Raw genomic sequence first — 14,966 nt, 5'->3', positions numbered from 1 at the left:
GACTTTGGCCCGGGGGCTGTTGACCGCTAGCCTGGACCCTGCTAGCACTCGGCTTTGACGATTCAAAGGCTCAGGACATGCTTGTCTTTGTAGCTGTTTCCTCTTGTGAGACATTATACTGGGGGCTGAGGCCGCGAACCGTTCCGGGACCCAGTGTCCTGCCTCAGGAACAAACCCTGCTCGTTACTCCTGGCCCCCTGTCGGCGGGGCGGAGGGAGCATCCCGCCCGGGCTGCCGGCCCGGAGCTCGCGGGCGCCGCCCCGCGCACCTGCCGGCCCGCACCTGCCGGATCTGCAGGCACCTGCCGGGCCAGCACCCGCCCGGCCCGCACCCGGCCCGCACTTCCGTCTCGGCCCCTCCGCCCGCCCTTTGCTCTCCTTCCCCGCCGCTGTGCGCTTCGAGGGCGCGTCTCGGTGCCTCCCTCGCCACACGGTCCCAGCGAGGTCCCTCGGGTCCCCAGGGAGCCGCACCTGGAAGATGCGCCCAGGGACGACCGGTGAGTGCTGCGTCCACCGCAGGAGGAAGAGGGGACCTTGGCCGGGGAGACCCGCCCCCTCCCCTACCCGGGACCCCTCCCGGTGCCTGCCGCGGCCGAGCCCGAGGGCGGGGCCGGCCCTGGGGCCGGGTCTCCTCGTAGCCCCGGGATCTGAAATGCGGAAAGCGAATCCAACAGGGGCCAGTTGGCCGGGGTTCCCGGCGCAGGTAAGACCTACACCGTTTCCCGGCTCCGGGAGTCTGACGCTTTGCCTGGAAAGTAGGTCTCAGGTGAGCGCAGGCACAGCCGGACCCAACGAGCTCCAGGAGGACGGGGCTCGGTCCCGGGGAAGGGCGTGTGCCGGCTGGGATGTCCAGGACCTCAGGCGCCAGCAAGGGGGGCAGGCAGCTGCCGGCTAGAGGCACTTGTGGGCTCCACCTGGTGGCCCTCTGGCTGGAATCAGGGGTCATTAGCCACAGGTCAAACTGACCAGCCCAGCAAATTATGGAAAGTGGAGAGGACAGTGAGGCAGCCGTAAAAAAAAAAAAAAAATTTTTTTAATATTTATTTTTGAGACGCAGAGACAGAGGGAGAGCAGGGGAGGGGCAGACACTGAGTCTGAAGCAGGTTCCAGGGGAGGGGCAGAGAGAGAGACAGAGAGAGAGAGACTAGAATCCAAAGCAGGCTGAAGGCTCTGGGCTGTCAGCACAGAGCCTGCCTGACGCAGGGCTCGAACTCACTCCCAAACCGCAAGATCATGACGTGAGCTGAAGCCAGACGCTTGATGGACTGAGCCACCTAGGCGCCACCGGGAGGCAGCCTTTTTAAGTCCCTGGGGGATGTGGGTGGGCGGGACATGGGGAGGGACTAACAGGGAGTGACCCGCGTCACTGACTGTAACAGTTCTGGTAGCATCTCTCCATAAGGCCCTTGTTATTTTCTCCAAATACCAAACTACTGGAGACCGCAGAAAGCCTGGGAGAAATAGGAAAAAGGGAAAGAAAAACAAAACGGTCATCCCACCAGTCATCTGGTCTCCCAAAGCCGGCCTTCCTGACCGTGGCCTCTGTCCACAGTCACTTGCCTGGCTGCCTGGCTTTACAGGGCGCCCTGGGTTCCTGCGTTAACCTGCCCCACCTGCCTCCTTTCTGATTGGTTTTGCTGTTTCCTTCCTATAATCTGAGGGATCCGGATTCCTCCCGGAGCCGGTCTGCAGACCTTGCCCAAAAAGGGGAAGTTCACAAGTGGAAAGATCTCTTGGCCTCTTTAGCAGCCCCCTCCCCTCCCCGGGGGACAGCTTGTCTGCCGGGAGGGGGTCAAGGACCCTCTTTCCTTCTGGCGCTAGCTTTCCAGCTGTGTGGTCACAACTCCAGAGAGTTCTAAAGGCCACCTTCACAGCTCCGGACCCAAAGTTTGGAAAGACGGATTTGAAGATTTTTCTTTACTGTGTGGAATAGTCATGTTCTGTACAAAACTGGTGGTTTATGAACAACATGGCTTTTGGTAGCTCGTGTGGATGGTAGGATACATGGGTGGAAACACATGTCTCTTTTTGTGGGGGGAGAAAACATCTCCCCCGGGACACTGGCTTTCATGATAGCTATTTGGGAAGGTTTTCCCCCCATTATTTCTGTATTGTATTCTTACAATATTTTGCCGGTTACTTGGTGGAAAATGCTGAATACTCTCAGATTGCTTTCCCCTGCCTACACCTTTTTCACACATAGCCCTATGAGTCATTGCACGAATCATGTGGTCCTTTCACACAAGGCTCTGACACGGCACCAGGTTTGTATTTATATGGATGTGTGTGGTTATGAGAGAAGGTCACCTGCGGTAACTCAGAACCGTGTTGCTCTGGACTTTGTGAGCTAAGGATTTGGCAACGTTCTTGGAAGTGACATTTTCCTGGCTACTTCAGTCCAGCCCTGGGTCTGTCCCAGGCAGAAAGTTCACAGGAAGGACATTTTCAGATCGAATGGGTGACGTGAGTGAAGCCAGCACCGCCCTTCGCCCGTGGGGCAGCTGCTGGGTGGTGGTTGTCCTAACTCCGCAGAAGTAGGGCGTTGGTGTGCGAACCTCACAAGGCAGGTTACCTTCCAAACCTACTGTGGTGTTCGGGTGTCATACCTGCCAGTCTCTCTGCCCCCAAGCCCCAGTCAACAGGACAGCGACAACTGTGGACGCTGAGGCTGGCTGAGCCTGGAGCCACACAGCAGCCAAGTCCCGAGTAGGATGAATAGGGCTCAGCCACACCAGCCTGCTCGGCCCCCATCGGGCACAAGAGGGGCAGGTGTGGCCGCCTCCAGGGTGACGGGGGTTTGGGTTCGTGTCGGCGAGACAGCTTCCTCGTCTTACTTCACGTTGAAGAAGTCCCACCAGAGAAGGTGTGTTCTTACGGGCTCAGAATTGCCTTCTTCAGGCCCCCCCGCCCCCGGGTTGGAGGGGTAGGGGGAGCCCTGAGAGCCACCTGCCTCCAGCCTGGCTTAGCGTGAACTCTGGGACTGCTGTCTTCTGCAGCGTAAGTGAAGGGGCCGGGGCCGGCCTGAGACCCCGAGAATCTGCGGGCGCCGATGAGGGCAGGACACACACACAGAGGCAGGAGTACACAGTGATCGAGAGTGTCTGGAGAGGAGTTTCACTGACTCCCTATCTGTGCTTAGAACTGACCTTCGCTCTAGCCCTCACATGTGATGCCTGCCACACGGAAGCACATAGGATACGTATCTGTCAGCCACCGAGGACTTCATTACGTCACAAGAAGAGGCCGGATCCTGGTTACAGGGTCACAGAAGGTTCCTGAACTCTGCATACTTCCTCCCCATCCCCCCCACCTCCTCGGAAGCTGCTGGATCCTCTCCCACGCAGGTCCAGGGAGCCGTCTTAGCTGAGGTCTGGCTCCCACCTTTCCCAAGATGAGTCCCCACCTGTGCCCTGCTGGGGCTCTGGATCTTTCTCTGCTGCCCAGGGTCTGAGGCTGTCGCCGCAAACTGCCCCGTGTCCCATCTGCTCTCCACTCACCCCAGGGACGGAGCTCCTGATGCAAGTGCCTCAGCTTGTCTGGACATTGTCCAGGCTCCCGGGCCTGCTTTCCCCTGCCAGCCGGGATGCTTCTGTGACTGTGACCGGCCTGTGCACTGGCTGATGGTCTAGCTCATCCCCGGCACCTGCCGCCTAGGTCTCACGGTGGACTGGCCCCGGCCTGTGCTGTCCGGTCTCCCCTCCTGCTGTCAGGTGGTTCTGGCTCCAGCTCTCGGCTTCTCTCAGCCAACCCCAGAAAGCCGCAAGGTCACTGGCTCGCCCCTCACCTGAAGCACACCCACTCCATAGCCTTCCGAGGAGCCCTGGAAAATGTCCAGGGCCGGGAGCTCATTGCCTTGCAAGGCAGGCCGGCCACGGTTTATACTCTTGCTTACGAGGACGCACGGGCTCCTTATTTGTTCCTTATTTTCTTCCCCGTCACTTCCATTCATTTGTCCTTGTTCGGCTGGGGATGAAATCACGTCTCCCTCCCCTGTCGCTGTCCTTTCCACATTTGGAAGGTACCATCATGTTCCATTCCAGAATTCTCCAAGCTAAACGGCACCTCTGCTCCGAGATCTCACACGGGACGTGGCGCCTGGAAGATCCTGAGAAGAATCTCTTGTTGCCAGTTTTCTTCTTTAAATGTGACACTTGGATAAAATAGCCCGGCCGTGATCTCTCTCTCTCTCTCTCACACACACACACATACACAGGACACAGTGGACTATTGTTGCTTTGAACCTGACACCGTTAATGCTGACTCCATATTTCCAGCAATCCTACCGCACTGTTCACTCGGTGTGCATCCAACGGAATATTCTGGAACATACGTGGCCCATGGCCCGTGCACTCTCCTGGAGGACCTTGGTGTGCAATGCTGGCAGGGCACGTCAAGGGCTGGTATGAGGGTGTGTGGCAGGCCGCACTGAGGTCGGAGGGGGGGCCTTGAAGAGAGAGAGAGAGAAGGCTGGGGGTCATGGAGGAGAGCACCCTGTAGTCAGAGGGACAAACTCATACAAACGTGTGAGACAGGAGAGGGCCCGTGAATCGCGTGACCCGGTACAGAGCAAACCCAGGAGTTACAGGAACAGGGTCGGCCACACCTGTGGCTGGTTTTTCCAGCTTTGAGGGGTCCCTTCAGTCCTGCAAATGGCGGTGGTCACAACTGCCCCAGGTGCTTCACAACAGAAGCCATCCCCGCAGAACCTTCTAGCAACCTTCGGGACCGCGGGGTTTGCAGAATGGAAGGAGGGCGTTGATGTCGAAGGTCACACTTGAAAAAGACCGACTCATCACGGTCAAACCGAAGCCTCCCATCCTGTCCCATCAGCACGACCCCCTGCGCTCAGGAGCCGCCCCCACGCACAAACACACACCGGCTCGAGTTAACATCCCCAGTGGACAACCCGTGGATCGGGAGGACCAACTGAATGAGGAGGCTTCTGGGGGGTAGGCTGGGAGGGCCCCGGCCTCGGAGTTCTGGGCCTTTGCCCCGTGGCTGATGGCACATTACCGTCCTCACACACCCAAATGTTTGCTACAGGAAGGGACCCACCTTCAAGGTTCGGGAGTCCAGAGTTCTTGGATCTTATTATGCCCCGGTTACATGACCACGTGACCCAGGCGGGACTCCCTTCCCTTTCCTCTCCTGGAGGTCGGGGACAGGGCTGGAAGCGCCAGCCTTCCGGGCACATGCTGGGCCAGCCCCTCCCTAAAAGCTACCTAAGGACCTCCCCTCCCCCCTTGTCACCTCCTTAGCACGGGCTCAGGTGTGGTTGAACGGGGCTCCTTTATGAACACCGCAGACACTCGTAAGAGACAAGAGATAGCAAGGGTTTTAGGATCTCTTGCCAGGGACAGGGACAAAGACCAAAATCTTTATCGTACCCCCTGTGATAAATGGACACGTCATCTGGGAGCCCAGGCGGGTGTGGGCTTTTCTCTCCCTGTCAGCGGGAGGGAGGATTTAGGATGGTCGTGGCCTGGGGAGGGGGAAGCTAGAGAGAGGCAGAGAAGTCCGGGGAGGTGAGATTAATGGTGGAGGTAAACCCATGGAGACTGGCCGATGGATTCCATCAGGGCTGGGCAGGGAAGCGTGCCCCGAAGGAAGGGTCCCAGCTGCCTGGCACCCGACCCCTCCATGCACTGAGATGGGCCGCAGGCAGGTCAGGAGCAGACCTGGGGGGCAGGGAGGAGGAAGGGTTTTCCGGAACGTGCCAAATGTGCAGCCTAGACATCCCAGGGTGCTGACCGCAGGTCCGCGGTGGGGCGCCCCTGCCAGGAACTCAGAGGATCGTCTGGGTGAGCCGGCCCCGGGGTCCTGAGGAGAGGCCCGGGCTGCGCCCTGGGAGGGAGAGCCGGCAGAGAAGGCCAGCCGTGCCCACAAAGTGGGAGCCCTGTCAGGGTCGTCCGGGGAGGCCATGCACAGGGGAGTCTGCCGTCCAGGGACAGGGCGCTGGCAGCATGGAGGACTTGGGAGGCCTCGACCAGCACAGCCGTCCTGAGCCACCTGTGGGAGGTGAGGCCTGGAGGCTGTGGGAGGGGACAGTTATTTCTAGGTGCTTGGCCTGAGTGGGTGCAGATATGAGGCAGCCCGAACCTGGGGGGGGCCGGCGGGGGGGGGGGGGGTCCCTTCCCTTCCCCTTTTTCTTTTTCCACCTTCTTTTCTTTCTCCTCTCCTCCCTCCCCCGTCCTGCTTTTTCTTAATTCTTAGGACTGGACCCATTAACACATAGTTAAATGCTGATCGGAAATTCGTGCTGCCTTTGTATGCTGGGCCTGCATCTTGGCACTGTGGGTGATCCTGAACTGAGTCCTGATCTTTGAGATATTTGGGGGCTGAAATCAGAAAGGATTGGTGGCAGGTTGTCTGTGAAGGGACGAGGAGTTGACCCCCTAGGCTTCCCCTGACCTAGGAGTGGGTGATGCCTTTTTTTTTTTTTTTTTAATTGGGGTGCCTGGGTGGCTCAGTTGGTTGAGCGGCTGACTTCGGTTCAAGTCACGATCTCACCGTTGGCAGGTTTGAGCCCCGCGTCAGGCTCTGTGCTGACGGCTCAGAGCCTGGAGCCTGTGTCTCCCTCTCGCTCTGCCCTGCCCCTGCTCGCATTCTGTCTCTCTCAAGAATAAATAATAAAACATTAGAAAAAAGTGGGAGGAAGGTACCAGAGCCAGTCAACCAGAAAGACTCCCTCCAGGGACTTTCTGCTTCTGCCAGACCTAGGTTTCGCCGCCAACTTGTCTGTGATGATAATGACAGGCTTGGTGGCTATTCCCAGTGTTACAGGGACTCCAGGTGCTGTTCTCAGGGTGCATCTTCACAGGGCTCCCGGTGCTGTTCTCAGCATAAACCAAACAAAGTCCCCGCCCTCTGGGATTTTCAGTCTGCAGGCCACGAATGAATCGTTGATGTTAGCATTTGAGGAAGCTGAGACCCAGACCGACCGCAAATATAAAAAATGGGCGTAGAAAACATCCCTAACTTGTTTGCATCTTTCGCTGCTATGGCGACAAGTGCTTAGTCTTAGCAGCACCTGCGAAGCCATCATGGTTTCATCGAGGCAGCCATGGGCCTGACCCGGCTCCCGCTTACCCAGGAGTAATTTCTCCTCAGAGCGCCCTGCAGACGTGGTGCAGGAAGGGGGCTAGGATGGCACCTGTTCCCCGGGCATCCACCACTGTGTCTTGTCTGTCCCCAGGCACTCTGAAGGCTGTGTTCTTCCTCTTCGCGTCCATATGTGCCTGGTATTCTGGGTACCTGCTCGCAGAGCTCATTCCGGAGGTATCCCTGTCCAGTGCTGCTTATAGCATCCGGAACATTGGTGAGAGGCCCGTCCTCAAGGGTGAGTTCCATGAGATGTGTCGACTCACGGTTCTGAAACCCAGCCATGGTGGTGAGGGGGCGTCTGGCCTCAGCTGTGCCCAAGCTGGCCATTTGATGTTGATGAAGTTGATCATGATGATGATGGTGATGGTGATGAGGAGGAGGAGGAGGAGGAGGAGGAGGAGGGGGAGAAGGGGAGGGTAATACTCGCCCCTTGGGCTCCCACACCTTTCCAAAGTAAGGTACCCCTGCTCATCCCCATATGAGATCCCACGACAAACTATGATGTTAGGAAAACAAAGAAACTTCACGTCCAGGAGGTGTCAGATAAAAATAAGCATTTGGAATACAACGCAAACTAGGAATGAAGTGAAATCACAAAATCTCCGTTACAGTCTCCATAGGAAAAGGCGTGGGGCACTCAGGTAGTAATTCGTACCCTTTTTCGAAATCTCGTTGTAAGTAGGTAAGCTGGCACGTTTTCAATGCAGAAATGGGTCCTACAAAATTAATTTCGCAAATATAAAGAACTGGGTAATGATTTTTAAGAAGTTGCGAAAGCAAGGGGGGTGCCTGGCTGGCTCAGTCGGTAGAGGATGTGACTCTTGATCTCAGGGTCATGAGTTTGATTGAGCCCCATGTTGGGTGTGGAGCCTACTTAAAAAGAGATCTTTTTTTCCAATGGTTCTTATTTTTGAGAGAGAGAGTGAATGGGGAAGGAGCAGAGAGAGGGGGGACACAGAATCCAAATCAGGCTCCAGGCTCTGACTTGTCAGCACAGAGCCCGATGCAGGGCTCAAACCCACGAACCATGAAATCATAACCTGAGCCGAAGTCGGACACTTAACTGGCTGAACCACCCAGGAGGCCCCCCTCCCCAAATAAAATCTTTTTTAAAAAACTTGTAAATCTCTTCCTTTTCAGATTACTCGCATTTCTGAAAAGCTATTTATTTATTTATTTATTTATTTATTTATTTATTTATGGGGGAGCATGGGCAGAGTAGAGGCAGAGATAGAAGGAGGGAGAGAGAATCCCAAGAAGCTTCCTTGATGTCAGTGCCATGTGGGGCTCGATCCCACAAACCACGATATCAGGACCTGAGCAGAAATCAGGAGTCGGAGGCTTACCCGACGAGCCACCCAGGCGCCCTTGGATTAATTACCTTTTATGACCACCCCCATAAAAAAAGAACTAAAAAAACCCATAACTTTCTAGGAAGTGATTATGACTGTTTTTACTTTATTTATTTAAAAATTTTTTTTAACATTTATTTATTTTTGAGACAGAGAGAGACAGAGCATGAACAGTGGAGGGGCAGAGAGAGAGGGAGACACAGAATCTGAAACAGGCTCCAGGCTCTGAGCTGTCAGCACAGAGCCCGACGCGGGGCTCGAACTCACGGACCGCGAGATCATGACCTGAGCCGAAGTCGGGCGCTTAACCGACTGAGCCACCCAGGCACCCCTGACTGTTTTTATTTTAAATGAAGTTTCCATAGTGAATGTGCATGCAATTGGATATGCCTACAGTATCCAGACTGTGGATGAGGCTCAGTGCCACGTGGGGCCCACACACATAGAGAACATGGGAGACACCCTCAAAGGGCTTTCTCATCGTCCCCATTGTTATACAAAATGTGCGGTCTGTCCTGGACGTGGGCTTGCCTCTAAGAGCTGCCTCTGAGGCCTGCCTTTTGAGTGGGGCTCCTTCGTGTGGTTTCCCAGCCGCCCCCCCCCCCCCCCAGCGCAGGCCGGGGGAGGCCCTGTCACCTTCCCCTGCAACTGAAGCACTATCTGGTTCCTGGAAACCCAGAGGTGGCGGGAGAGCGGGTGACCATGGCTGGTGTGAGGGCTGCGTCCTGGCTCCTGCTGGCAGTCGGCTCCACTTTGGAGGGACACATGACTTCCTGGGCGTCCGGTGGGCTCAGAGTTTGGGGGTTGAGCCTAGTGATCGATTGGTGGTTCAGGGCTCGCGTGGATAAGACATTAACAGGGACCGCATCGTCCTTGGGGCTCTGCGGGCTTTGCTGTGGGGCTCATTTCGTGCCATTGTCAAGCCCCCAGGGAGTGGCCTCCGTGCAAACACAGGTACCCTTTGGCCAGGCACTGCCTGTACAGCCCTCAGCGAACCCCTGGGTCCCTCTGGACACCTGCACTCCTCCGTGCCTGTTGAGCACACAGGGACCTAGTCATCCTTGGCTTTGGACAGGGTTCAAGGTGAGCGCAGCTCCTGCCATCAGCACAGGGACCTCTGTTACTCTTGGCTCAGCAGAATGATGGGAACACCCTCCTGGGAGTGTTTGTTCTCATGTCCTCAGTGACCCCCCCCCCATGTCTGATCATATCTGAAGCAGAGGAAGGAGTGTGTTGGCCTGTGAGATCGGTGCTGGGCACGGACGGACGGGGGCCCAGGAGCCGGAGGCACCCACAGAGCACTCACCCCCGTGCCCGAGGCCATGCAGGCTGAGCCCCCCTCACTTGGCCCTGACGCCCCTCCACCTCGGGCTTTCCCCCTAATCCGTGGTTTGCTTTTCCACTTCATAAACTATTCTTTGAAAATGACCCACCTCCCGGCACAGCCGCCCAGCCCGGGGAGGGTGGCTTTGGGTTTTTGAAGTTAATTCTCACCCCGCGAGTCCGTGCTCTGCTGGGCTCATACCGTCCCCACGTTGGATGTTGCCTCCCCGCCGTCTTTACGAGACGGTAAATCTGAGCTCACCCCAAGTACCCCTGAATCTGGTGGTTTCCGCGACCCGGCCGTTGGGAATCCGTGCTCCGGCTGCCCTGTGCCACCCTGTTCCTCATGTTTGGTGAGAGGACTGACTGCGTCGGCCTGGCTCCTTTGTGAAGGATGCCGTGCTCGCCCCGGAGGACAGAGCGCCTTCCGGCTCCTTCTCTCAGGCCTCAGTCTCCCCCCACCGCCCTTCCTCCCCACGTCTTTGACCCTCTGCCCAGGTGAAGGAGTTAACATGCCGGGTTATCACCTACCTGGGCAAAGGCGGCCCTGGTTTGACTCTTCCTGCCCCTTTGCCCCATTTTCCACTCCAGTCCATTCTCCCAACCAGCATCTCTTGGTGACAGCATCTCTCTGTTTGGATACCTAATCGCAGATAGAACTGTCGTGTCCTGCCGATGAGTGTATCTTGGCATCAGAAGGTGCTGACCCCTTGGCCCGGGGCCTGTGGTTCCGTGGCAGGCGGCGACTGGGAACGCCAGGCCTTCGTCCCTGTGCCCTGTCCCCTCCTCCGTATACTGCACGTGTGTGCCTTGCCCGTTTCTCTGCGGTGGTTCTCTTTCTTCTTGTTGATTTGCAGGGAGTTTTGGGTACGTGTGAAGCTACTGATGCCTGATCACCCCCCTCCCCCACCCCACGGCACATGTCACAATGTACCGTGACCCGTCCTAGCTTACCTTCCGTCTCCCGTGTTTGCGTCTATGAAAGCTCCTGCGTCGACTGCGGTCCCGTCCGGTTGGGGCCGGTACCTGATGTCTAACAGGTATTTTAGTAAGTGTCCGTGGAAGAATTTGTACGTCACTCGAGGGGTGCATCTCGCGGGAGGCCCCGCGTGCCCCACACACAGCTTGCAACCCCAGGCCGCGAAGGTCAGTTTCAGGAGACAGCAAGTGGAGGGAGGATCCTGTTGGAGTTTTCTCTCGTATACTCCAGATACAAGGTCGTCGAATCATTTTCTTAGGCACTCTTGCGAGAGGGGACCAAGCCAGGCAAATCAGCCGTGGTGAGCTGCTTTCCTAGATTCTCAGCCGAGGTGAGAGGAGCTGATGACCGCTAAATGGCTACCATTGCACAAAAAAGCCAGAAAAAGTACTTTTTTTTTTTTTTAATTTTTTAATTTTATTTATTTTTGAGACAGAGAGACAGAGCACGAACAGGGGAGGGTCAGAGAGAGAGAGGGAGACACAGAATCTGAAGCAGGTTCCAGGCTCTGAGCTGTGAGCACAGAGCCTGACGTGGGGCTTGAACTCATGGACCATGAGATCATGACCTGAGCCAAAGTTGGACGCTTAACCGACTGAGCCACCCGGGTGCCCCGAAAAAGTACTTTTTAAGAAATGTTTATTTATTTATTTTTTTTGAAGGGGCAGAGGAGGGGCAGAGGGAGAGGGAGAGAGAGAATCCCAAGCAGGCTCCACACTGTCAGCCCAGAGCCCGATGCGGGGCCCGAACCCACAAACCATGAGATCATAACGTGAGCTGAAATCAAGAGCCAGACGGTCAACTGACTGAGCCACCCAGGTGCCCCTGAAAAAGCTACTTTTTTTTTTTTTAACCTTTATTTATTTTTGAGAGAGAGAGAGAGAGAGAGAGAGAGAGAGCGCGCGAGCATAAACGGGGGTGGGGAAGAGAGGGGACAACAGAGAGAGAGAGGGGGACAGAGGATCCGAAGCAGGCTCTGTGTGGGCAGCAGAGAGCCTGACGCAGGGCTCGAACTCACAAACTGAGAGATCATGACCTGAGCCAAAGTCAGACGCTCAACTGACTGAGCCACCCAGGTACCCCGAAAAGCCACTTCTGATTCTGCTCTTAACTAGTTGTCAGTGTCTTCGAGATCCCTCCTCTGTCACTGAGGGGACATTGTAAATGCGGTCTACGTCTGAGGCTCTTTCCCGTTCCAAAATCAACCCTGCCTTCCAGGGTGCTGTGTCTTCCGGGATCAGCTGCGTTTCCTGCTTTCTAATCCCATGCCCCCTCAGTGAAGGTGCAATGCCACTCCCTTTGGGGGGACATGGGGACAGAAGCTGGTGGAGGTGACACGGCGGTGTGCCCACAGTCTCCCCGTGGGGTTCAGCATCTTTCTGCATTGGCATCACTGAGCCAGGTGAACCGGTGGGTGTGCCAAGCGTCTGGCACTTGTCACCGCCCTTGGGGCATCTGGGAAATCGTTATCACTGATTATGAGAGACACCAGCCCTCTTTGGGTGCCTTCTGGGCTTTGCTTTTTGTGGACCGAACTTTCATCTCATATAGAACAATGAGGCGAGTCAACATGGCTGAAATGCCTTCAGCACACGTGCGGGAGCACCCTTCCTCTCTGCCTGGAGCACACGGCAGGATCGCATTTCTGGAATCACCTTCCTCATTTAAAGGGGTGAATGTAGCCATGGTTCCCAAATCAGGAAGTACTTCAGGAAGACAGGTTCCTGGACCCTGCTCCAGGAAATTAAAAATCTGGGTTCAGGGTGGAGCCTAAGAACCTATATTTGCTTTAGTTAATGTACGGATAAGAACTAAGGTAGACTTCCCTCAGCAAGAGAATGATTTCTGGACTGAAATTCCCAGCAGGAGGCCAGCTGTGTGGGAACCACACCGCCCATCAGGACATCGGGTCTCACTTAGAACAACAAGCAGGTTTTTTGGGAGACCCATAAGCAGGATACTGACCAGCAGGCTGGCTGTTTGTGCTGGCTGGGCGTCAGCTTCTGGGTGCTCACAAGGGCTTTCCTGTTCAGTCTTTGGGGAATGAGTTTCAGGAAAAGTGCCCAGGACCTAGATGTAACACAGTGTCGGGTATTTAACAGGTATTTTTTGAATACCTATCTGTGTTGTCAGACGCTGTGAATCTGTCAAGGAGTGAACCTGGTTGGGGAGCATGGTGGGGAAGAGGCAGGGTTTGGACAGAGCTCTGTCTTCTGAGACGATGTATCTGTCTTTCCACACCCCCACTCCAAATAACGAATACGATCTTTGTTCACGTAATGGTATTTTGTGCTTCTAGGGAATGGGTAGAAGGTTAAGAAAACCTTAAAAATGTTTTTCTTAGTGTTTATTTATTTTTGAGGGAGAGACAGAGACAGAGCGAGGGAGGGGCAGAGAGAGAAACACACACACAGAATCCGAAGCAGGCTCCAGGCTCTGAGCCATCAGCACAGAGCCCTATGCGGGGCCCGAACTCATGAACCGCGAGATCATGACCTGAGCCGAAGTCGGACGTTCAACCGACTGAGCCCCCCAGGAGCCCCCAGAAAACCACACAACCGTCCCCAGGCCCTGTGAGAAAACAGCATCTCCACGTCACTTTGGTCACAAGAACCACATTCTCCTTGGAGAATCCGATGAAAACCAACGCCTCCCTTCTAGAAAACGCACCCACACACATCTACACGAGCAGCACCTGCATTTTGCAAGGGCCTGTGAGTGGCGGGGCCGCAGGTTTGGAAGACCGGCCCGTGGCACTCCCGGCAAAGCGTGGGGCCCTGCTCCCAGCCCACCCGGCCCCCAGGGGAGCTGGCCGCCGTGCAGACAGCAAGTCGGGTCATGCTGCTGACCCCAGGGGAGGAGGAGGCCACGGGAGAACACCCTTATGGGAGCCCTCCTCCCCATCTCCCAAGGACGGCCCGGCTGGGAAACTCCAGCGTCAGGCCTGGGGCGAGAGGGCGGGAGGGATGGGCGGGTCAAGTCTGTACTGTGCTTGCCCTGCTGCGCCAGTCACCTTGTCCGTGTCCCCGTGTCCCCGAGCCCCAGCCAGGCGGGACAGAGGGGACAGCAACAGGACAACAGGAACAGCTCAGGTCGGGACCCAGCCCTGACTGCCTCACCCAGCCCTTTGTTTCCTCCTGACCCTCACCAGGTCTCTCTCCCAGGTGGAGTCCCGGCTCCTGGCTCTAGAACATTCCAAAATCCCTTTTCCTCTAACCCTTGCCATCACTGTACTCATCTGCTGTCGTTCTGTCTCCACATTCCCAGGGGGCACAATGTGGCCGTTGGGCACACGGGACACTGGCCACCTCCGTCAGTCAACACGGCACTCCTGTCAGCGTGCTCAGTGCGTTCAGGACACACGTAGGTCCTTCTCAGCTCTAGGTTGAGAGGACCACATGGCCAGGGCCCTCCTACAGCCTGGGGTGATGTCCTTTTCTGAGAGCAGAGGGCTGCTTCGGTGACTCTCGTTCCAGTTGTGTGGGGAACAGCAGGGTCCGCGCACGAGGGAGCGAGTCTGTGTGCTTGTTAAGGGGACAGGGACACCGACGTTAAGGCAAGGCAGGTACCCGGTAGGATGTATGTGGATCCCCGTTCAAGAATGTTCTCTCCGGGTGGGCTGTATACACAGGATGTCTGCACGCCAGGAGACAGGGCACACCTGCTTTTATTTTATTTTTTAAATGTTTATTTATTTATTTATTCTGAGAAAGAGAGAGAGAGAGCGCGTGCGAGGACACGCACGCACACATGGGAGGGGCAGAGAGAGAGAGGGAGAGAAGGAATCCCAAGCAGACTCTGCACCATCAGTGCAGAGCCTGGTGCGGGGCTCGATCCCACGAACCGTGAGATCGTGACCTGAGCCAAAACCAAGAGTCAGATGCTTAACTGACTGAGCTACCCAGACCGCACCCCCCCGCCCCCCCCGCCGGACACATTTCCTTTTAAACAGTATGTTACGTTTTCAAATACTATGCCCGGTGTGTTTTTAGGGAAATTACCTCTAACTTTGAAGTAATGGGTATTCTTATTAAATTGGAAGAAAAACAGACCTAAAATTAATACCGTAGTGCCCCAAATCCAGAGACACAGAGAAGATGCTGTATTTTTGGCACTTTTTCACATTCATGGTTGGACCCCTCGCTTTAAATTTAGAGATTGGGCTGGGGCGCCTGGGTGGCGCAGTCGGTTAAGCGTCCGACTTCAGCC

General features: G+C 55.9%; 1 protein-coding gene across 2 annotated transcripts in view; it reads left to right on the top strand.

Moving 5' to 3' along the window:
• Positions 1-264: 264 nt before the first annotated feature.
• FAM3B (FAM3 metabolism regulating signaling molecule B) overlaps positions 265-14,966 on the top strand; it is a 43,336-nt gene continuing 28,634 nt past the window's right edge. Inside the window, exons 1-2 of one of the 2 annotated variants that reach the window (XM_040483881.1) lie at positions 272-496; positions 7,195-7,338. In XM_040483881.1, coding sequence (XP_040339815.1) covers positions 478-496; positions 7,195-7,338 — 163 coding nt within the window. In that variant the 5' untranslated portion in view covers positions 272-477. Of the gene's footprint in view, positions 497-7,194; positions 7,339-14,966 lie in introns of both variants that reach the window. The other variant, XM_040483882.1, reaches the window with a different exon arrangement.

Source organism: Herpailurus yagouaroundi, unplaced genomic scaffold (assembly GCF_014898765.1).
Source record: "Herpailurus yagouaroundi ecotype Mexico unplaced genomic scaffold, PumYag 162, whole genome shotgun sequence".
NCBI lineage: Eukaryota > Metazoa > Chordata > Mammalia > Carnivora > Felidae > Herpailurus > Herpailurus yagouaroundi.
This window is presented reverse-complemented; position numbering and strand designations above follow the sequence as displayed.